This window comes from Taudactylus pleione, unplaced genomic scaffold, assembly GCF_031769625.1.
Source record: "Taudactylus pleione unplaced genomic scaffold, aTauple2 ptg000376l, whole genome shotgun sequence".
In the NCBI taxonomy this organism is placed as follows: Eukaryota; Metazoa; Chordata; class Amphibia; order Anura; family Myobatrachidae; genus Taudactylus; species Taudactylus pleione.
The window spans coordinates 5,940,314-5,960,330 of record NW_028284777.1 but is presented as its reverse complement, the minus strand read 5'-3'; the positions used below and the strand labels follow the sequence as shown (position 1 = coordinate 5,960,330).

The following is a 20,017-nucleotide window of genomic DNA, read 5'->3' as shown; positions in this document are numbered from 1 at the left end:
CTGCTCGCTATTCTTGTGGTTGGTTTTTTCAACCGCTATTTTGCGAGCAGTTCTGAGTTAAAAAAAAACCAAGTGACGTGGTCAATGACGCTGCTGCATTAATTATGCACTCCCTTAAAACGCCCGTTTTGACCTTTAAGCACGCCTGCGTTCGAATTCCACTCCCCCGTTTTCAAGCACCTTCCCCTGTTACCACCCACAGACGCCTCATTCTGTCACTCAAAATAGCAGGCACTCGCTATATAGCGTACAAACGATTTTCGGCCGCACTGACTGGTTCGCGCATGCGTACTAAAAACCGTATGCATGCGCAGATGTGCGAACATCGCTCGGAAAGAGCGTACTGCCGCTAGCGAGCGGCTCTGAATGAGGGCCTATAACAACTTATTCAGACATGATGCCTACTGACTGCTTTGTATAATTGTTTAAATGTAATTACACAAACGAGCAATAGGAAGCCTAATGTGAATAGAAAAAATAAACTATTAGGCTACGCCATGAAAAGTTATTACAAATTATACATAGAATTGTGTGTTGCTAGCAGGTTCACATATATTTCTATCGTTGGGTTACTTTTCTTTTAAAGATTCAATAAAGCATATTGTGCTTTTGTATGTGGTGTTAGTTTCTTATCTGTTATATGAGTTATTGCTTTTCGTGGGAGTTGTTCAACCGCAGCAGCCTGTGTTCAGACTATCAGACAGAGTTTGTTGCATTACCACTGGGCTAGGAGATCGCCGTGGAACATTGACTTCACTGTCACTGGAACCACTGTCACTCTCAGAGTCTGAAGAGCTGTCCGATTCACTTCCCTCGGTTTCCACGCTGCCGGAATGTGCTGAGGCCACACTGTCCACCTGAGACTGCACAACACTGACAAGCAACCACGAGAAATTAGAAAGCCTGGAAACATTGTGATGTAATATTAATATAATTAACCATAGTAGTACATTATTTCTTCTTTACTCAGTCACAAAACTCCATGAGGAATTGTACTAGCTTCCAAATGTACGGGATGAATTACATGTATTGAGAAACTCATTATTTTTATTGGGGGTAGGCAACCTGTCACACTCCAGCTGCTGTGGAACTACACCTCCCAGCATGCCCTGTCAGAGCTTTAGCATGTCTTAACAGAAAAATTGTGGAAAGGCAAGCTGGGAGGTGTAGTTTCACACCAGCTGCAGTGCCACAGGTTGCACACCCCTGATCTATATCACAGTGTGGTATCAGTCATTGGTAAGGGTTGCAATTCGTAAATCCCCTACACAGAAAGCCGGCCGCTGCCATAAAGCATCCAGCAGCTTCTTGCATGTAAAACTGTGGTATACTGCTCCTCCATGTCAATGTTACACTGGGAGGGTGGCTCTTAGTTGTGATGTTGCAGCCAAGTCTGACACTCCCATTCCCAGGAGGAAGGGAGGCAATCCCTACCTGCTAAGGTAAGCAGTAGGGGAGCTAGGTCCTTGGGCATCTGCTGGGATAGCATTTACCCCATATTTGATGGGGGTGGCAAACCGGGCAAAAGTGTTTAACCAATTATCCTGTTTGCATGACCATTGGTTTGAATTATGGAAAAATTATCATCATTGCAAGTTGAAGATTTTCTGTGGAGAAAATAAGATTATGGTGGGACTGAGAAATCCCTAACACATTGCACTCTAGTCATAGGCACATTCATCCAGAACATGGATGATATGAAGATCAGTACATCATCTATTATAATGAAACTGCACCAATGTTTATAATATGCTCTAATTGAGAAGATGATTTTGGATAATTTTTTTTCTACTGTTATGAGGTGGATCTAAATGACCTATTTAAGCTACAGTTAATATAGTTAAAACTGACCAGCCAACCATTATCAGCTGAGTTTAAAGAAACACTAGTCTGAACTTCTAGAACCATTTCATCTGACATTGGCTTGCAGTACGAATATTAATATTGGTGCATTAAAAATAAAGTTTATCGATTGGGAGACATTTATGAAGATGCTAGCTAATTATTCTTTAATAACATTTCTACAAAATAAATATTAGAAGACTCAACTTTTGATGCAGAGAGATCATAGCACGCAGGCCCCGATTCAGAAACGGACGCTCTGAAAGAGCGCTCGCTCTGAATCTGGGCGTGTTTTTTTTTTTTTTTTTTGTGCGGCCTTCTGGCCGCTTGCATAGCTGTGGGTGACCACCCACAGCTATTGCGAGCTGCCAGGATGATGGTCTTGACCATCGCGACTATCGTGGCTTGCAACGAGACCCTTGTGGTAGGGTCTCGTGGCCGCAAGCCCCAGAGAGCTTCTGGCTCTGATAGAGCCGGAAGCTCTATCACTGACATCACTGGTGATGTCAGTGGGGCCGCCCACAAACGGCAGGCGTTCGCTTGGGAACGCCTCCGTTTGGGAAGCCACCCCCCCCGCCACGCCTACAAAATGGGGCGAGCTGTCGATCAACATCGACAGCCGCCCCTTTTGTAGTGAGCCACGGAGCAAGAGATTTTCTCTCTCTCTCCGGGGCTTGCGCACGCGCAGTGCGGCCGCCGCACGTGCGCAGAGCACACCATCGACCTGCTCGTGAGCGCTCAAGCGCTTGCGAGCGGGTCTGAATCAGGCCCACAGACCACATATCATTCTAGTAGTAATTAAATAATTTACCCCGTTGGCCATGTGACAACATCTTCCACTACAGTTTTGATTTCTTGAGCTGGGTACATACATACGACAGGGTGATTGTGTGTGTGCCATACACATTGCACGCAGGGACGCAGAGAGGGGGGGGGGCAGAGCGGGTACTAATTACTCAAAGTGCCCCTCTCCAAGCGGGTTACGGCAATGCCTCCGGCGATTAGGCCACGTTCCCTTCCCCCTGGGCCCGGCACGGCTCTTGATGTCCCTGATTGCACAATCATGTGTTTGACGGCGCAAAAGTAACGTTACATGCTGCATGTAATAGCACCGCGTCATTCACTGCATCATCAAAGCGGATTGGACGATGCAATGAACGATGACCGGGAACAACGGATCGAACATACACACTCTACGATGTGTACTATATATAGTGCCGATCTACGTTGGAACAATATATTGTACACTACATCGTATAGTGTGTAACCAGTTTTAGATAAACACTGGTTTTTCGATATAATAGAATAGGAAAACAAATATTTTTCTACTGGGGAGTAGGAAATGTATTTATTTTTTCTTAATTATAATTATCTTTCATACATAAATAGTAGTTGATATCGCTCCTTGCGAAAGTGCTACAATAAAAAGAAACAAATTAAACACCATCTGCTTGCCATCTTCAATGTCTCCATTCAAAATCCAAAGATGGTAATGCAGAAAGAAAGTATGACTATATTCTAATCACTCCCGACACTGACCTGTAAACATCTGCTATTACCAAACATATCCCCCAGCAATGCCACCATCTCAGACACACAAGTCACTGTCTGGTACAGCATGTATCTAGTTTCCACAGTTCTATGAGACAGAAGGTAACTCAAGAAGGATCGTGCTGTAACTCGTCATGTGGCCTAGCAAAGTACTGTAACTACAAAATATTTTTCATCAGAATTTGTTACTGGTTTAGTCCATGCTTTGCTTTTCCTTCCACAATGAACATGTGAACAATGCCTGTTTTAGCATAGCATAGGGATCAGTGATCCCTATGTCTGCATTTTCATTTTTGTGTGCTAAGAAAACAATAAGAGGAACACCACAAAAGCATTTATGCAGGTGAGCGGTTATAACAACTTGTTTCAGAAAGGCGAATGTGATTGGCACAAGAGAAACTGCTTGTATGTACATTTTTAGAAGACTTCTCTGTGTATTAGAAATGATGGGTGGTGTGGCGGTAATGCCAGCATCGGAGCAATAATGTGACTAAAGGGGGGTATCCACTAGACGATAAAATCGTTCGATAATCGTTTGAAAATTTGGTCCTTTAGACATCTATCATCGTTCAAACATGCTGGTCAACCTGACGATATCGTCAGGTTCAGCATGTTTGCAGATGATTGATTGTGCCTGCACTGAACGACATATTGTTCAGTGTGGGCACTCTGCAGTGTAGTGAACGACTGAACGATAACGATATCGTTATCGTTCAGTCTTTTCACTGTCGGGTAGTGGACCCGCCTTTATTTGTTAAGGTTTGACAAATGCGTAGCGAAATTCCCCTCCTACTGACATACAATATGCAAAAATGAGCTCTCAGAGTGGTCATACACAATACACAGAGATTTTAGAAGTACCTTGATGGAGCAGAGGAGGAAAGCGGCTTTTCAGTGATCTGGAGAATTTAACGAACACAAAAGTGTATTATTTTTATCGCTGAAGTATGCTTGGCAGCAGTACATCACTAGCTATTATACAACAAGATAATAATACTATAATAGTGGGACAAGTTTTTATTTGTCACACGTAGGAGCTGAAAGTGGTGACATACCTCCTCTTCCTCACTGTCCTCACTGATGTCGAGGTCATCCTCCAACATGCTGGTAGAAAGAGAAGGTTTTGTAAAGATTAGCTACTTTTAAGCATACATAAAAATTGGTACCCACATTTTTTGAAAAGGTACAAAAACTATGTTTTAAAAATGATATAGTGAAACTCACACAGACAAAAATTATATAGAAAATATATAACAAACATAGCCCTCCTTACTATATAAACCATTCAATCTCACAAGAGAATTTCAAGAGTTAAGACAGTATTCAGCACAAAAAAAAACAGAGTGCCAATGATATGGAACATTTCCCACTGTGTATACAATTATGCCACCTTAAATGAAGTGTCTGTGGCTATGAAAAATGGCTTCTTCCTACAGCTGTATTACCCCTAAGGGCAAAGCATCCTGTGACAAACAGAGAAAAAACAAAATCCAAACCAAAGACAACGGGATCATGAGAAGGAACAAGGGTGCAAGTCTGAAAATTCACAAAATCAGGGCAAACATTTCTTAGTTTAGGTAGAACATTAATTTAAATGTATAGAAAAAGTTAAACAAAACGGTGATATACATTAGAAGAAATGTCTGTCGTACCCGACACTAACAATAGTACAGGTGTTTAGTTATGTACATCAAAAGGTGGAGTTAGTAATTTTCATACCAGCATCAAGCTGACCCTGTAAAAAGTAATGAGCAAAAGATCTAATATACATATCTTCTAGGCACGGGTGCCAGTAAGTGTGCCATGGAGCTACACCATTCTTCTGTATACTTTACCAGGCCACAATGGGGAGAAATGTAGAGGTACTCATAGAAGAGGATCATGGTTAGAACTATATCCACTCCTGAAGTTGGCTGTGTAGTAAGTATGAGCCATGGACACCAAACAAATGGCAGATGCTAATGTCACTAATCGCAGCAAATAAAGAAGCACCAAGAAGTCCGTCCCAGGGTTACATACACTCCTGCTCTCACTGCCAGCCCTTCCCTTGAAAGCAAACATATGAAAGGAGTGTCTACGAGATTAAAAGTTAACTAGGAAAGTATATTGCGGTGTTCAGTTATTTATATCACATAGAACCATCACTTTAGATCTTGTGTTAAAATTAAACTAATATGATAATCTGTCAGGTGCCAAAAAAAGACTACAACCTTTTAAGGGGATGTAGTTAAAAGACCGGCGGACGAGATGCCGCCGGTCAATATCCCGACAACGAAAGCCCGACCGGGGACTTAAGATAGGCGTCTAAATAGGTTTAGGGACTCCCGAGGGAAGGGTTATGGTAAGGCTAGGGGGAGGGGGGTTAGGTGCCACTGGGGGGAGGTTAGTGTTAGGCACCCCCCCGGAAGGGTTAGGTTTAGGGTACGGGAAGGGAGACTTAGGGTTAGGCACAACAGCGGGAGTCTTAGGGTACTTACCAGCCTAGTCGCGATCTTGTCCTGTCGGACAAATATTGACTGCAATTTTTGGAAACCAATAGAAATGACTATGAAGTTATAATACAGCTGGCTTGTTTCCAGATGAAGGAGTGGTAGGAAATAATAAAAATACTTGAGACATTTTCACTTTAGCAATAAGCAATACGTAGCTATTCTACACTGCCAAGCAATTATTTGAAGGTGAAACAGGGCATGTACAGAATTAAATGAAAATATTAAATGTACAAGCTAAGCAAACATACACTTACGCACATTTCAGCATTGTCTGGGATTAACTCAATAGAGATACTCAGTTCATGTGTCTAGCCTCAAAACATGTGACGAACATCTTGACCTAAGTTTCCCATAATTACTTACACGTCTATTATTGAGCGACAATATGTTTATAGTTAATATTTACAATTCCACAAACTAAGCCTCAAGAGAAAATGTTACAAAACTAAAATTTTTAATTTTGTTATAATTTCTATTCCAATATATGATGACTTAAATTACTACCCATTTCTTTTCTTAGATGAATGATGATACAGAGTCATACAGATATGGCATTCCTTATCTGGAGATCCGACTTGCCAAAATGTATAAAAACCAGAAACAACAAATAAGAAACTGTTGCTGCTACGTGGTAATGTCATGCACACAGATATATGGGGGGAATGAGGCTGCATGGGATGGAAGCACAGCACAATGGGGGAAGGGGAGAAAAGCACAGCAATACCACACCCCCTCCATGAGGCCACACCCCTTTTTTCAGGATCCCATATGGGGTGGGGGCATCAACAAAAATCTTGCCTACAGCACTACTTTGGCTAGGGCCGGCTCTGCTTCTCACATACACACAGGCTGATACCAGGGTTTTAAGCCTGCAACCACAATCTCAACTTTCATTTAACTTCTTAGTAGTGCTTTATTAAACTATAAAAACATAAATACATGTATTTTATAACAAAAGTTTACATGGTCATCTCACTATGGAGTGTACATAATCACCTGTACGACCTAAACACTGCAAAACAATTCACACAAACTTAGGAAAATAGAGCTCAGAATTACTTACGATGATCCTTTTTGTGGGCTTGGCAAAACCTTTGGAGAGACGTCATAGTGTTCTGAAAGTGAAACAGATAATTGGTTTTCTCTACTGGAGAAGAACAAGTTAAGCCACATTTTAAACCAGGAAGATCATTTAAAAAGGATAATGTCTATGAATGAGCTCACAAACTATATCTAAAAAGTAAATAATTTTATACTCTATCATAATAATACAAAAATACATTTAGGAAAAGACGTACCTCAGAAATAAATATAAAAAAAATATATAGCAAATTTAAGAAATAAGCCAAAATACCACCATTAAACATTTACACATGGGCGTAACTACCATATTTGCAAGGGGTGCAGCTGCTACGGGGCCCAGAGCTGGGAGGGGCCCATCTTCCTTGCCAAAGTTGCATGTGTCATATACATTTGTCACCATTGGGTGATATATAGGGGCCCTCCCAAACTTTTGCTATGGGGCCTTCAAATACCTAGTTACGCCCATGAATGTACATGGAAATGTTACCTACGACTCAGTGGACACAGGGAATGTTTGTGCTGATTCAGGTTAATTTGTGAGTAACTGGTAGCATTGTTGAGGCATGACACATCTATGGTGTTAGTGACAAGTATATTTTAAAAATGGATTTATGGGGAGTGGGGTTTAAAAAATGTTTGAAACATTCAAAACCTGTGATTATCAATTTAGTTTTCTCAACAGTTCTGTACATGATGGATGGATATATACAGACAAGACTAAAGGGTATACACTTCTATTTGTGTAATAAATACTTTCATAACTTTTTATTAATGTTTAATAATTGTATATTTCCCATTGTGTATTCAAATAAATACATATTTTATTTCTGCAATTAAAAAAAAAACTGTTTAGGAGGTGCTACATTTTGTTATGAGTAAATGCAAGGTTTTGATTAGTCAAACTAAATTATCTTCTGTGTGACATTTTCATGACAGGATGCACCAAATAGTCCGCTAACAGATTCCAAAGCCTTATCTGGATGTTAAAATTAAGCAGATGGAGTTTAAATGGGAAAAAAAAAAAATATGCAACTCCTGTTATGCACTGAGCTCACAGGTAATTATGGAGAAATCCAGAAGATACTCAGGATACAGATTTTATATTAATAGTGCAGATAAATATTGTAATATTTCCAAAGCCTAACATTGTAAGGATTCTGAAAAAGTCAGGGACGAAAATAAATCCTGGTCTGGTACACTGAGATGCTCTGAAAATATTACAATCTCATCAAATAGTTGGGAAAAGAGCAATGACCCGCAGACGTCTACAGAAATGAGTGAACTGACATTTGTATACAATGTACAGGAGGATGGATCTCTTAAGAGTGGTGTATAAAGTTAGGCTGCAGGGGAAATAGGGGTCAAAGCACAATGGTGCCAGGGGTACGCGCTGGGTACTATGAGGAGCGGAAAAATGCTGTGTTCCCAGGACAGCGAGGGGAGTTAAAACCACAATTTTCAATTTGATCCCACCGACCCTGTGCAACAGTCCTGCCTTCACATAGAGATACTAGGTGCTCACTGCCTCACAAACATACCATTAGTGGAAGTTATAAATGTAAAAACATTTAAGATCATGAGGGTCATTATTGGTAGCAGTATACTCTCTCGCGCTCATTGCTTGTACAGTTATTTTAAGGGTTTTCTAATGGCTGCCTTCTACTTATGCCATGTATAGGGAACGTAACCTCTTCTCATAAATTCATACTATCCCTAGTATGGAAAGCTATTAGCATTGGAAAAATGAACACTCATGTAGGTGTAAGTTTATGCTTTGTGGCTATGCAGTGCATATGGTGTTTGCATAAGCTCTATTACAAAGAAGCCAGCCAATAGTAGAGTAATAATACATTAAACAGTAAGTGTGTTCTAAAAGTCAAACTAGGGAGCCTCATATTTTATATATGTATGTATGTAAAAAACATGTTAAATATATATACACTTCACTGAAGGTGGAATTATGCAACAAAAATGTCACACAGAGGTTTAAGAATTGTATAGAAAGATATTCTGTTTCTCACCCACCACCCCAGGCTCTCTTACACATCTAAGTTTATTATCACTCACTGTGGTTCACTTTGACAGAAGGAACGTGCTGACTTTCCTGAGGTGCAGCAGGAGAAAGTGAAGGAAATGTAAAAAAGCCTTTGTTAATATCAGCACAACAAACCCAAGCACACAACAACATTAATGACTACTAAGAGTAGAAATATCTGCCCATTTGAAGGTTATAAGCTTCACAAATTTTCACATCTGAATGTCCAAAAACGGAATTGTTACACCGCCAAACCAGCCAAGCTACCATATTGGTTCAGGTCGTTTTAGCTTTGTGCTATTTGTGCAATGGAAATTCATGCTAGATGGCCCCCATCTATTCTTCACCTTATAATCTCCCTCATTCTCTACTGGCTTCTCCACCTCCAGTGTTTTCTTATACCGACTTACCTCAAGCCATGTAAGAAGCTGCCAGACTTCAGTGAAAACATTTGTGCAAAAGTTTATGCACACAGTACTGACAGGCAGGAAAGGAGGAACCACTAGACGAGGCAAAGTTCACTTAGAAGATCGAGACATGTTAAAATGCCTCATCTCATTGCCAGCTAATAGCATTTTTAGTTTACATTTATGAATATACAACTTAATACTAAGCTCTTACTGGCTGCCCCTCCGGGTAGAAGGAGCCAGGTCGGCTCTGTGGGGGGGGGGGTTGGGGGTATGGGGGGACACAAGTCTGGCAAAATAGGCAGCATGGTGGGCATGATGGCGTGACCTGATACACAATGCTGCGATTTCCATGACTGTAAAGTGGGGGCGAGGCCATGATTACACAATTCAACATGAATTGCATCACCGGCCTCCTGGAGCGCCCATCATTGGCCAACCGGATCTCCCCCTGATTTTCGGGAGCCTCCCGGACATTCTGGGAGAGTAGGCGAGCGTGGCTTACATGAAATAAGTGGATACACATTTTAAAAGCAGTAATGCCAAATTCAAACATACGTATCTCTGCACATAATGCATAATTACAATTTACTGAATTTAAAACATAAAATAAAAAACTTTCCCACTATTGCGTAAAGAAATCTTCAGGCTCAGAAATATATTTAGGTCTTCTTGTATGCAAATAATATTTAAGTCTGAGGAATGAAGGCCAACCCAAAATTTTAGAACCCATTGTTTCTAATGTCACTATAACAATTCACGTTTTTACTAACTCATCTCGCTCTACAGTTTACCCTGCAGAGGTCTTGTTAACTTATTTTCACTTAAGAGATTCAGTAGAACATTCAATTTGACCAAACTTGTGAATATATCTGTAAATATCTACACACTTTTAAACATAAAAGGTTTACTTAAACAATTCCCAAATACTACTTAATATACATTCAAGAATGAAGAACAAACCTTAACAGGAAAAGCAAATTTGGAAGGTTCAGCGGTGCTTGGTGTGTGGATGGCTGTTAATGGTGGAGGCCATGAATGTGTCATTTCCTAAATAAACAAATATAGTCTAAGTGATGTATATAGCTTCTAAGCATTGTGAGGTCAAACAACACTTCATTCATCATAAAAACATCCACAAAGCAAAATGCCCTATATCAGAGAACAGATGGTATTATGCTGAAGACAATACATTGGTCATAAATTCATGCCCGTTACCTAGCAAACAATGATCTGTTCCCTATATTCTATATGCAAAAAAAATGAGGGGAATTAAATGTGTGCGCTTAATTCACCTTTGCTACCAATTCAGATAACTGCAATTAAAATGTTATGTAGGCAAAAATAATTATTTACAGATGGCATAGGGCACGTCTGGAAGTATGTCATTGTAAGGAATAAGCATGCTATTTTATGTAGCAAATGTATGGCAGGATTCTGCTAGTATAGAAAGTAGGTAGAGATTAATATGAAAATACAACAAAGACATTGCTTTGAATGTCCTCAATGCTTACAGTCATAAATACATATATCTGGCGAGAACATAAATTACACAAACACTGCATATTTTAAATATTTAAATGATTGTCAAATCTAGAAATTTAAAGTTTTATTATTTACCACTATAGTCACAAAATATGGAAATGTAACAGGAAGTCCTTTAAACTAACATAATAACAGCCTTCCTGCCTACTGAAAAAACTAGGATCCAGTCAGTCAGAATGAAACTGGATAATTAGAGTAATACAGCCAACACTCACGCCCCTTAACAAGTGTATATGTAAATTCATAGTTTCTACTATGTGCAGTAATATATGCAGATTTAAATGCTGACTATTCATGTGTGTTGGGATACGGTCATAATACCGACAGTCAGGAAGCCCGCACTTAGAATGCTGGTGCCGGAATCACGGTGGTAAGTACTAGGGTTAGTGTTGGGGGTTCGGTTGAGACACTAGGGCTAGTATTAGGGATAGGCACTAATGGGGGAGGGTTAGGTTTAGGCAGTGGGGAGGGAGGTTAGGATACTGACTGACAGGTGTCTATATCCTTACCCTGTCGGGATGCCGGCGTCGGGGATTCTGACCGCCGGCATTCATTCCGTGCCCTGGCATCCTGTTGGGTACAGAACGCCGTCGCTCGGGATCCCAACGGTCAGAACGCAGACGAAGGCATCCCAACAGGGTTAGGATACCGACACTTGTTGGTCAGTATCCTAACCCTCCCTTTCTGGTGCCTAAACCTAACCTCCCCCCTAGTGCCTAAACCTAACCTCCACCTGCCCACACCCTAAACATCCCCCCTTAGTGCCTAACCCTAACCCTCCCCATAACCCCATTACTTAGCGTTGTGTTTGCGGCAGTCGGGATGCCGGCGCCTGGATTCTGCCAGGTATCAGGATTCCAGCGCAAGCATTCTAAGTGCTGCAATCTTGATTGTTGGGTTTGTGACCGTATCCCCCAACCCATATGTGGTAACTGTATTTGAAGTTTAGGTCTGACATCACAGTATGTTAAGTTAACAAAAGGAGTTAATGCAGATTTTATTTTGCAGTTTAAACAGGTGAAAAGAAGGGAAACATCTTTATTTAAGGTAAAAATGTTGAGACTGAACCTTTGGTAAAAATAGCATGATTTGGTTAGGCTAAAATAATAATAATAATAATAATAAAAAAAAAATTAAAAAAAAAGGATGACATGTTAAAAGTCAACATTCTGAACATGTCAACATTTTAACCATGTTCATATCTACATATTGATCGTTGACCTAATGCTAACAAGCTTCTGGATGTCGACAAATTATACCACATCCCATGTATTTTTGGGGTGTTATATAAATGATAAACTAATTGATCTTGCAGATGGGAATTACAAGTATTTTTTTATCAATATAGAACAATTAGAAATCACATTACAAACATTTTTTTGCACCCCAAGATAATCTATAGGCTTTAATTTGGTGAAAAACACTTGCTATCATGTTTCTACTGTTAATATAAAAAGTTAAAGTCAGCCATTTGGTACTTTTAACCACTTGCCTGGCATGATCACATCATTTGCAACCACGCCAGGCTTTGCGTTACCCGACATGGTCGCACACAACGCAATTGGTGCACACTGGCAGTATGACCTCCTGGCCCCTCTGCATCCCTACACCCTCCCCCAGTGTCTGCCGACGAGATCTGAGAAAATGTATAATCATGATGGTTTGATCATCAATAGCCCAATATATCGCTGACCGATATGCAAAAAAACAAATGTTGTGTTCAAAAAAATAATATATATTTTATATATATTTTTTTAAATTGTGTTGAAAAAGTTATAAATAGATGCTTTTGACCTAATTCAATCATAAACTAACCTAACCATTTCTGAGAGTTTTTAAAAAAAATATTAGCCAGTTAATACTTTACTTATGGTCACTAATAGCCTTCTACACTGTTATCCAATCTTATTTGTCATTTTTTTATGGTTCAGGGTGATTTTCCCACTTTTTCATGTACTACTCCCAAATTACATGCTGTATAATTGCCGGAGGTTCCGCAAATAGGCTTTTACAGTTAAATTGCATGACGAATATAACCAGTGAAGTGCATAGTAATGTAACGAACAGCTTCCGTGGATGGAACTCGCAGTTATGATTATCATCCTCCTTTATTTATATGGCACCACAAGTGTTCCGCAGCGCCTTACGAAGTACATAAACAAATAAGTGAACAAGAAACCAGTGACTTACAGTACAATACAATGCAAGACAAGTACATGGTTTATACACAATGCTGCATTAGCAATTATAACACTCAAAATAAGCAGCAGGGAGTCAGCAATCAAATGTTAGGTGCCCTTGTGGGGAGTAAGGAGTAGAAGAAAGTACAAGTAAGGAGTAGCACAAGAGGGTAGAGGGCCCTGCTCATGTGAGATTACATTCTAAAGGGGAGGGGAAGATAAACCGGCATGACACAAATGGGGTAGACACGGAGGAAAGAACACGTAGTAGCAGGTTAGGATGAGAGCTGGAAGGCCTTGATGAAGTAGTATGTCTTGAGAGCCTGTTTGAAGATTTGTAGAGAGGTGGAGATTCTGATAGCAATAGATTTCCGGAGGCAGGGAGCAGCATGGGCAAAATCTTGGAGGCAGGAGTGGGAGGAAGCAATCAGTTGGCAGGACAGATGGCATGCATTTGTTGAGCGAAGTGGACGGGCAGGAGTGTGAAGGGAGATGAGGTCAGAGATGAAAATAGGAGAGGATTGGGCGAGGGCTTTGTAAGTTAATGTAACAACCATGAATTGGGTTCTGAAGCAGCAGGGAAGCCAGTGAAGGGCTTGAAGGAGAGGGAAGGCAGATGTAGAACGTTTGGAGAGGAAGATGAGTTGAGCAGCAGCATTGAGGACAGATTGGAGTGGAGATAGGTGGGAGTCAGGTAGGCCAGATAGGAGGAGGTGGCCCAATCTGGAGATGACCAGTGAGTGGATGAGGGTTTTAGTAGCATCCAGGGTGAGAAAGGGTCTGATCCTGGAAATATTTTTGCGATAGCAATGGTAGGACTGCGGGAAGTGCTGAATGTGAGGTTTGAAGGAGAAGAAGGAGTGCAGGATAACTCAAAGAAAGCGTATTTTGGGGCTAGAGGAGAGAGTTGTGCCATCAATTGATAATGAAATTGTGGGAAGTAAGGTTATGCCAGAGGGTGGGAAGATGATCAGCTCAGTCTAATGCTAGGTACACACTTAACGATGTGTACCTAGCCGATGTGTCGTGTAGCGGGTCCTGGTGGGGGTGCTGGCATTAGCACGTGTGTACACACTTGCCGATGCTGGGAGCAAAGGCGCGACAGCAGGGGCCATGCTGCATTCGGCAGCATGGCCCCCGCTGATATCACTTACGACACGTGTCAGCACGCATTATCAGCGACACAGCCGGTACACGCTGCCCAGGTCGGACAACATATCATCTAGTGTGTACCCGGCTTTAGACATTCTAAGTTTAAGAAAGATATGGTTGAGGAGAGAGGGGAAGAGGTCAGGGTAGGAAAAGTAGATCACGGTATCATCAGCATAGATGATATTGGAGGTCAAAAGAGTTGATGAGTTCACCTAAAGAGGACGTATATATGGAAAAAGAACAAAACCTTGTGGAACACCTACTGTTAGTGGAAGTGGGGGGGGGGAGAGGAGTCATGAGAGGAGACAGAGAAGGAATGGTCATATAGGCAACAGTAAGTTAATGAAATCAGATTGTTTTGTTGGTTGTATCGCCAACTGTTGTGACACTAGGTATTGTACACTGACCGTTGGTAAGGATTACATAAGAGCAGAAGTTTCCCGAACAACTAGTGACAATTTCTAAAACATGTTAATAGGTTAATATACCATAGTACAGATGTGTCCTCATACACCCTAGACTCAATATGCAACTCAACGCAAGACATCTGGTGCCAGTGACCCATCAGTTCCCACGTGACTGCCAGAGCCGAGCATCTTTTTGTCCAAAAATGCATCTTAGTCGCGATGCGATGCGACTAAGACGCACCATGAGACTGCACTGACTAATGTGATATGAACACTTGTATATCGGTATGTGACTAATATAAAGTGCTACGGTGCATCGGCTGCTGCTGCATTTTACCACACCAAGTTCCGTTGTGCTTCGTATACAGATTCAGTCGCACAGAGGCGCGAGACACCTAGCATATCTCACCTGTCAGGTGTCGCATATCAAATGCATCAGTGTAGTCTCGTGGTGTGTCTAAGTCGTGGTGCAACTAAGCCGCATTTTCAGGCGAAAAGGACATAAAAAAGATGCTCAGCACTAGCAGAGTCAATGTTTGGTGTGACTGCAGCAATAGAGTATGAGGAAATATTTGTACTTTGTGTCTATTAGTGTTCATCACACATAGGTAAAAGTTATTATTAATAGAACCCTCAAACTTTATGCTGAGGTACAATGAGGTACAATGAAAGACCATACATACATACATACAGTGTGAGAGAAAGAGAAAACTATATTTGTCACCTTCACCCTGTCTTTGACCATATTTTAAATTGTAGCTAAAGGGACTGATTCTGAGCTGGGCACAAAGCAAAAAAAAAGAGAAAGTAACCTTGGCAAAACCATGCTGCACTGCAGGTGGGGCAGATGGAAAATGTGCAGAGATATAAATGTGAGAGGAATTTAAAATGTAAATTGCAGTGTAAAAATAAAGCTGTCTGTCACTTCTTTGCTCCCAACTCAGAATCAGCCCCAAAAGGTAGTATATAAATCAATTTCACCTACACAGTTAAAAAGTTCTTTAAAGGTCTGGTGTCAAAATAGCTCATACTTGCCTACTCCCCCGATTTGGCCAGCAGCATCCCAAAAATAGTGCGGCACTCCCGGTCCCCCGGAAAAGTAGGCAAGCCTGCCGGCTGTGGGCCACCCCAAAAAAATTACAAACCCCGCAGCGGAGGGCGATGACGCGATTCCCGCTGAATGGCGTCATCATGACCCGTCCCCTGCTTCACAATGCTAGTAATCTCGACATTGTGTAGCTGGGGCGTGGCCAAAATGATGCACTCACGTGGCTACGCCCCTCTCCTCCAGGTAATATTCCCGGGCGCGCCCCGCCACGCTCCTCCGCTTGGCCGACCTCGCTGCCCCCTCCCGGAGTGGGCTGCCAGAATGTCGGCAAGCATGAAATAGCTACAGCATTTGGATGAATACCAAGTAAGAAAATTTGCACAAACCTTCAAAATTTCTTCAACACAATGGGCTTCATTGGTGAAGGTCTGAAAAAGAACATAAATAAAGTTACATTTTTTTTTCGAACAGCAAATATTTAAGGCAAGAAAAATCAAAATGCCACCAAAATTAAAACCTTTATTTGAATCATGCAACTGGAAATGTCTGTAGAGTTGCAGGTAGCAATGCATTGTTGGCTGTAAGATGTGTGTAGATAAGGTAGAAGTAGCTAGGAACTGCAGTGTAAACAAATTTTGCAGCATTGCACTACTCAATGATATCTAATACCCCTTTTCCACTAATATCCCGGGTCTGTCCCGGGATATGGAACACTGTTCCAAGTCGGGTGAGGCCCACACTGCACACGGGTGCAGTGCCGGGGTCTTAGAGATGATGTTATCACCAAGCGTCGGAAACTCCAGCTCTCCCCAGAATGCAAAAACAGAGCGGGCCAGTGACCAGGGGAGGGTGTTCTTTCGGGAGGCTGTGTGATGTCACCGCTGTCACCGGGGAGATGGGCAGGGAGAGATTACAGCCTCCCCATATGAAGCGGGGATGGGGTAAAAACCGGAATGGTCTGGACCATACAGGGAGGCTGTAATATCTCCCTCCCCGGTGACAGCTTGCGAATAGCATCACCATGTTGAAAACGGGTCCTGGTTTGGAAGACCTGGGTTTCCAGTTCCCACTGAGCCTGACCAAGGTTTTACCCACGTAAAACGCTGCTCGAGACCCGGGAAGAAATGCCGGGTCAAAAATCGACCTGGGATTTTTTTCCTAGGAGCCTTTTCCACTGAGCCGCTATTTGGGTTGACACAGCAATAACCCGGGAATTTTGGCCGGCGGAAAGGGGTATTAGGGTCAACACCTATGTATTTTAAGAGAATTAACATATTCCTGAACAGCTCAAATAAAACATACATACAATGTAAAACTCTATTAGGTACAAAACAGTAAAAGACACGGGAGTAAAAGAGATTTAGCCAACTATGCAAATAGAATTATACCACAATTAATAAATCCGATTTGATCTTTGAATGTATTCAAATGTACACTAAAGCATAAAAAACTCTTATTATGTAGCATACAATAAAGGATGAATCTTTATTATAGAGCAAGACCAGGATTGGAACATTCTTGGGAAGCAGCGTTCCCTCTGTACAATTCCACGAAATAGTGTCACCAAACAATAGTGCACTAATGTACAAAGTAAACATATATAAGTCCATCCATAAATAAAACAGCACTGAGAAAGCCCTCTCTAAGTACCAGAAACATTTCTCTCCCCAAGACACAGCTACAGTACTTGTGGGATTTTCAACCTTTCGGAGTCAGTTCGACATTAATCGATGGTGTACGTAGTTTGCATTTCTAATGGGACAGTTGGAGCGACCTGCTGCCCAGCCATCTACTCCATGCTGTCAACAAAACAACCAACTGAGGATTCAAAGCTTTGCATCTGTGCAAAAATTACAAGTCTTATTACAGTTCAAAGTTTGACTTCGTTTTCCTTTAATGTGTGTGCATATGTCCACAGGGCAGTGAACCGTAATTGAAACAAAATAAACTGATGTAGAAGCAATGCTACGGAACTGACCAAAGTGCAAGCAACCAGCAAATTGATGTTGTCATTCATGCTTATCAGAAAGGGCAGAAAAAATGAGACACGATTGTACAGTTAATAGATTTCATTTCGTAGAGATAAGTTATAGGTCAATAGGAAAAGAAGTTTGAAGTTTTAATGGCTGTTTGGGCTCCATTATGACAAATGCCAGCCAAAATAAACTCTGTTTAAGTAAAGCCAAAAGACCATGTGCTCTACATAGGGTAAGAAACAATACCCTTTTCTGATTCTGCACGGTGATCTGAAACCGTGCCTACTTCTATCTAATCAGTGAAATAAATCCACCTCAGTTTCACAGGAACTCTATGCTTAAATGATCACTTCCAGCAGATAAAGTGACCCACACTTGGATGATAATGGGGAAACATTCTGCTTCCTATTAACACTTATTTTAACATCATTAACAGACCTGCATTCATTTACAGAACTATAATGGATGTACTATCATCAGTAAAGAGACCTGCCCAACATTTACATATGTAGTAATCTAGGCAATTTGTATATGTAGTAATATAGGCCAATGGCCCAGTGGGGAGGTAGTTGAAAGGCTGTCGGTGCTCATAATGCCGGCGCCGGAATCCCGACACCAGTCAGAATCCCAGCCCTGGCATCCTGACGGTAAGTAGTGGGGTTAGGCACTAGGGGGTGGTGGTTAGGTTTAGGGTGCGAGGAGCAAGGTTTAGGGTTAGGATACTTACCGACAGGTGTCAGTATCCTAACCCTCTCGGGATGCCGGCATCGAGATTCTGACCAGCGGGATCCAGAGCGTCGGCATCCCGTACCCAACCCATCCAGTGTACTTTGCATTCAGACTAACCAATACATTTGTAGGTTTGAATTCCTACACCATATTACTGACACTATCATTTCATTTTCTAAATTTAGATTAGAGTCAAAAAGTGTGGTTGGAGTCTGCATGAAAATGTTACAATATGCATTGTGTGTTCATGTGGCTTTAATCAGCATTTACCTGCACACTGCATCAATGTAACGGATAGATTTCATTACATAAGCAAAGGTAAGTTATACACAGATCTTATATTTTCTCACAATTAAATATAAAAATTATTAGATCTTTAGATCAAATATTTAAGTGTATGACCACTACTAAACAAATTTTGCAAAATAAAAAAAAAAAGTAATTGTATGGATTTTTCTTTCAAATTAAAAAACAAATACAAATGACTTACTTTTCAACTGTTACAGATCATGAATGTCAAAGAAAAAAAAAAGTGAATGCAAAGCTTTTATTGGATTATACTGTATGAATGCAGAGATCCCTATGTATGAGTGGAAGATGGATCAAAGCAGTCACAGATAAAAGTACAAAACAGTAGTCCGTTTTATTTCAGCATCCTTCTGCTACAATTGACATGTGCACATATTTTTGCAAGTCTATGTTTTCAACATGAAAGCCCAATGGATTTTGTGAACATCTGCAGATAATTGCATGTAATTACTGATGTTTTATTCCATTCTCTGCTCTTGCTGTCTTCATCTGCTCACATCTGTTTAAATGACTGCAAAATATAGTTGAAGAATAGTTCATTACAGGTAGAAGACGTTCAGAGGACATAGTGGGTACCCTTATCTAAGCCATGTTTCCCATTCCCTCTACTGCTATGTCTTCTCAGCCCTTACAGTCACTGGCGCAATGAAAATATAAAATCTCATCCTTCCTGTATACTGAAATGGGCAGTAAAATGGAAGTATAGTTTACCGTGCACATGCATTTTTGGACCACTGAATGAACATAAAAACAACTCACATTAAACAGATTGTTATCACTATATGATGGTACTCTTGTTAAGTACATGCTTCAATAATACCCCTTTTACACCGACTGAAATATCCCGGGTTGATGCATGTGAACGCGCATAACCCCAGGATTTTAGTCGGTGTAAACTGATCAACCTGGGTCCAGTGACCTGGGGATCCAACCCTGCTTGATTGCAGGGTTGAGCACGGGTTGTTCCCGTGTCACCCTGCAATGTAAATGGCGCGGCCTGGCTCACGATGACCCGGGTCGCGCCGCATGCCACCTGATTGGCCGGCTTTATCTCCAAGCAGCCACTGCAAGCAGCACCTGCCCGAGCGGCATGAAGCAACGCACCCCATCTGCTCTCCCTGCCTCTGGACCGCTGCAGGATAAGGTAAGTAGGTCGTGGAGGGGGAGGTAGGGGAAAAAGCGCTGGTCACCTTCGCCGGACAGACGGGTCAGTGCTGACCTGGGTCAGGTGTGAATGGTGCCGACTCGGGCGTCGCAGTGT

General features: G+C 41.4%; 1 protein-coding gene across 3 annotated transcripts in view; it reads right to left on the bottom strand.

Annotated features, from left to right (window-relative positions):
• AFF1 (ALF transcription elongation factor 1) overlaps positions 1 to 20,017 on the bottom strand; it is a 171,359-nt gene that overhangs the window by 37,407 nt on the left and 113,935 nt on the right. For all 3 annotated transcript variants that reach the window (XM_088445048.1, XM_088445049.1, XM_088445050.1), the window contains 7 exons: positions 16,129 to 16,170; positions 10,374 to 10,460; positions 9,036 to 9,072; positions 6,949 to 7,000; positions 4,449 to 4,497; positions 4,255 to 4,292; positions 720 to 873 (listed from right to left, as the gene is read on the bottom strand). In XM_088445048.1, coding sequence (XP_088301174.1) covers positions 720 to 873; positions 4,255 to 4,292; positions 4,449 to 4,497; positions 6,949 to 7,000; positions 9,036 to 9,072; positions 10,374 to 10,460; positions 16,129 to 16,170 — 459 coding nt within the window. The remainder of the gene's footprint in view (positions 1 to 719; positions 874 to 4,254; positions 4,293 to 4,448; positions 4,498 to 6,948; positions 7,001 to 9,035; positions 9,073 to 10,373; positions 10,461 to 16,128; positions 16,171 to 20,017) is intronic.